The 2,627-nt window shown below is 40.4% G+C and overlaps 1 protein-coding gene across 1 annotated transcript in view; it reads left to right on the top strand.

Moving 5' to 3' along the window:
• LOC107661866 (dnaJ homolog subfamily B member 1-like) overlaps positions 1-2,627 on the top strand; it is a 10,076-nt gene that overhangs the window by 3,137 nt on the left and 4,312 nt on the right. The window contains exons 2-3 of the mRNA XM_016451652.1: positions 1,175-1,388; positions 1,924-2,114. Coding sequence (XP_016307138.1) covers positions 1,175-1,388; positions 1,924-2,114 — 405 coding nt within the window. The remainder of the gene's footprint in view (positions 1-1,174; positions 1,389-1,923; positions 2,115-2,627) is intronic.

Below are 2,627 nucleotides of genomic sequence, written 5' to 3'. Positions count from 1 at the left end.
AGTAAAAAAAATAAGTTTTAAAAGTGCATAAAATAATATATATATATATATATATATATATATAATAAAAAATAAATTAAAATGAGTGCAAAGAAATTAATTTGCAGTTAAGTTGCGTACAGTACAGTATGTGTGTTCTATGCTGCTGCTGATATTTACTTTATGCACGCTGTACAAATACACAACAAAAATGACAGCAGAAAAGAGCAGCTGTGTCATTCAGTGTTAACTCAACCAGAGGTCTCTGGTGGAATTGATTTTTTTATGCCAAAGTATGGCAAAAATATGAAATGCCACCGATGAATATTTACGGAGCAGTAGCTACACTATTTTGTAGAGGGGAGTCAAAATGAGATTTTGACCTTTCACCTGAGATTTGGAGGCAAATTGCAGGAGAGGAAAATTATTTTAGAAAGATGGACTTTCTAAAAGATTGACTTTAGCCATTTTTGTTGCATTATATGCCAATTGTGGGGGGAAAAAAAACGGGAGAAGCACTTTTCACATTTCTTCCCCAAAGTTTGCCTGTAACTCAAGGCAATTGAATTTTAAATACTGGTTCTTAACTTTTAGTATCTTCATTTTAAGGACCTATATGGTTTATTTCCAAATATATGGATGTCGCAGTCTGGCTCCATTGTTGACTAAATGAACCTGAAAAAACACCCAACACCCACTTGTTTTGTAATCATTGTGTGCCAATGGCAATTTGAAAGTGTTTTCCAGGAGGTTTTCCAGATTCCAGAGAGTTAGCTTTGGCAAGTTTCAAACCACCACTCCAAACAAACACCATTTTGGCCACATTTTTTTCGAAATTACATCACACCCATTTGCTCTTGGATTTCGCTTGAAGTATATTGGGGCCTTAAATGAGGCATGTATAGATTAAGTGAGCTCCCACAGTTGCAGTAAAGTTTTAGCGTCGCTGTTTGAGTGAAGCCTGATGTCCTTTTGTGACCGTTCGAGTTTTCTCTGAATGCTGCAAACACAGTAGGGTGGAATTGACGAGGGACATTATGAAACCCCCTCTGATCTCCAGATTAGGAATTCAAACTGTACCATGTGACTGGGTCATTCCTGTGAGCTGGTTCTGCTCTTTCTATATGCTGCTTCTTATATTTTCCCAAATGTTGATCTGCTGTTTTTCCGTAAACACCATTTCTTTCTCCCTCAGGGCTCAAGGGACACGCCGGAGGTGGCTGCAATGGCCCTAGCTATACTTTTCACGGCGATCCTCACGCCATGTTTGCAGAGTTCTTTGGTGGCCGTAGCCCATTCGATCAGTTTTTTGCGTCTGCTGGGGGCGCAGATGATGACATGGACATTGATGACCCCTTTGCAGCCTTCGGAATGGGAGGAATGGGCGGACGCACCAATATGGCGGCGACGTTGACGTGCGGTCGAGCGGCCAATGAGGCGTCTAGGTATTTATTATGTCTATGGTCCGTCAGTTCAATTTCTAGGCTCTCATAGTCTGCATGCAGTGCACGCTCCTCGCCGCAGGAGGCGCTCGTTCAGTCACAGCTGCAGCATCTGTCCCGAGCGCCGCCGAGCAAGTCATTTTTCTCGGACTTTCTGCGGACGCTCGGCGACGTTGACAACTAGATTACAGTGCGTTTCGCCGGGAACTCTGTGATATTAAAGTTTTACATCGATTAAAGTTAGAAGAGTCTTGGGAAAATGATCGCATATTGGAGGGACGCGGCAGTGGCTGTGCGCGATATGTGAGGATTTGGATAAATAACTTAAAAACAGTTTGATAAATTCCATCCGAGCGCTTCACGTTCGACAGGATAGGAGGAGGGGGATCGTTTAAAATTAGTCCGATCGGTCAATATTCGGAGGATATCGACATATGGAAACGGGTAGTTGAACAACAGCGGGGTTTTAGTCGAGTGTTGTGATGGGTAAAGATTATTACAGGATCCTGGGGCTAGCGAAGGGCGCCTCAGATGAGGAGATCAAGAAAGCCTACAGAAAACAAGCTTTGAGATTTCATCCCGACAAAAACAAATCAGCCGGAGCAGAAGATAAATTCAAAGAGATCGCCGAAGCTTACGATGTCCTGAGCGATGCCAAGAAGAAAGACATCTATGACAGATGTGGAGAGGATGGTAAGAGCTGTCATTGTCCCGCTATAGATAAAGGGATAGATAGATAGATAGATAGATAGACAGATAGCCCTTAGATATATAGATAACGTTAGATAGATAGATAGATAGCCCTTAGATAGATAGAGAGATAGATAGATAGATAGACAGCCCTTAAAATGTACTGTGTGGCAGAATAATACACCTTTTAGTACTTTTTGTAAGGATAGCTAAACACAATGATATGCTATTAATTAAGCTGTGGAAACATTGTTGTGGAAATGAATACAATTGAAAAGGAAACAAGTCACATTGTATTGTTTATTAAAGGTGTAGATTGTAGATATTTCTTTATTATTATTATTATTGTTATTACTATCATTATTATTTAAAAAGAGACATGCCATGTGCCCTGATATGTGTTTCTGCTTTTCGGTGGTACCCTAAAGGCCCCGATATACTCACCGCAAAGTTTTTTTATTGTTCTTCACTCAAGGGTAAAAAAAATAAGTTTTAAAAGTGCATAAAATAATATAT

This window comes from Sinocyclocheilus anshuiensis, unplaced genomic scaffold (genome assembly GCF_001515605.1).
Source record: "Sinocyclocheilus anshuiensis isolate Anshui unplaced genomic scaffold, SAMN03320099.WGS_v1.1 scaffold47, whole genome shotgun sequence".
NCBI classification, from domain to species: domain Eukaryota; kingdom Metazoa; phylum Chordata; class Actinopteri; order Cypriniformes; family Cyprinidae; genus Sinocyclocheilus; species Sinocyclocheilus anshuiensis.
The sequence above is the reverse complement of the archived record's forward strand: the minus strand, read 5'-3'. Positions and strand labels throughout refer to the sequence as shown.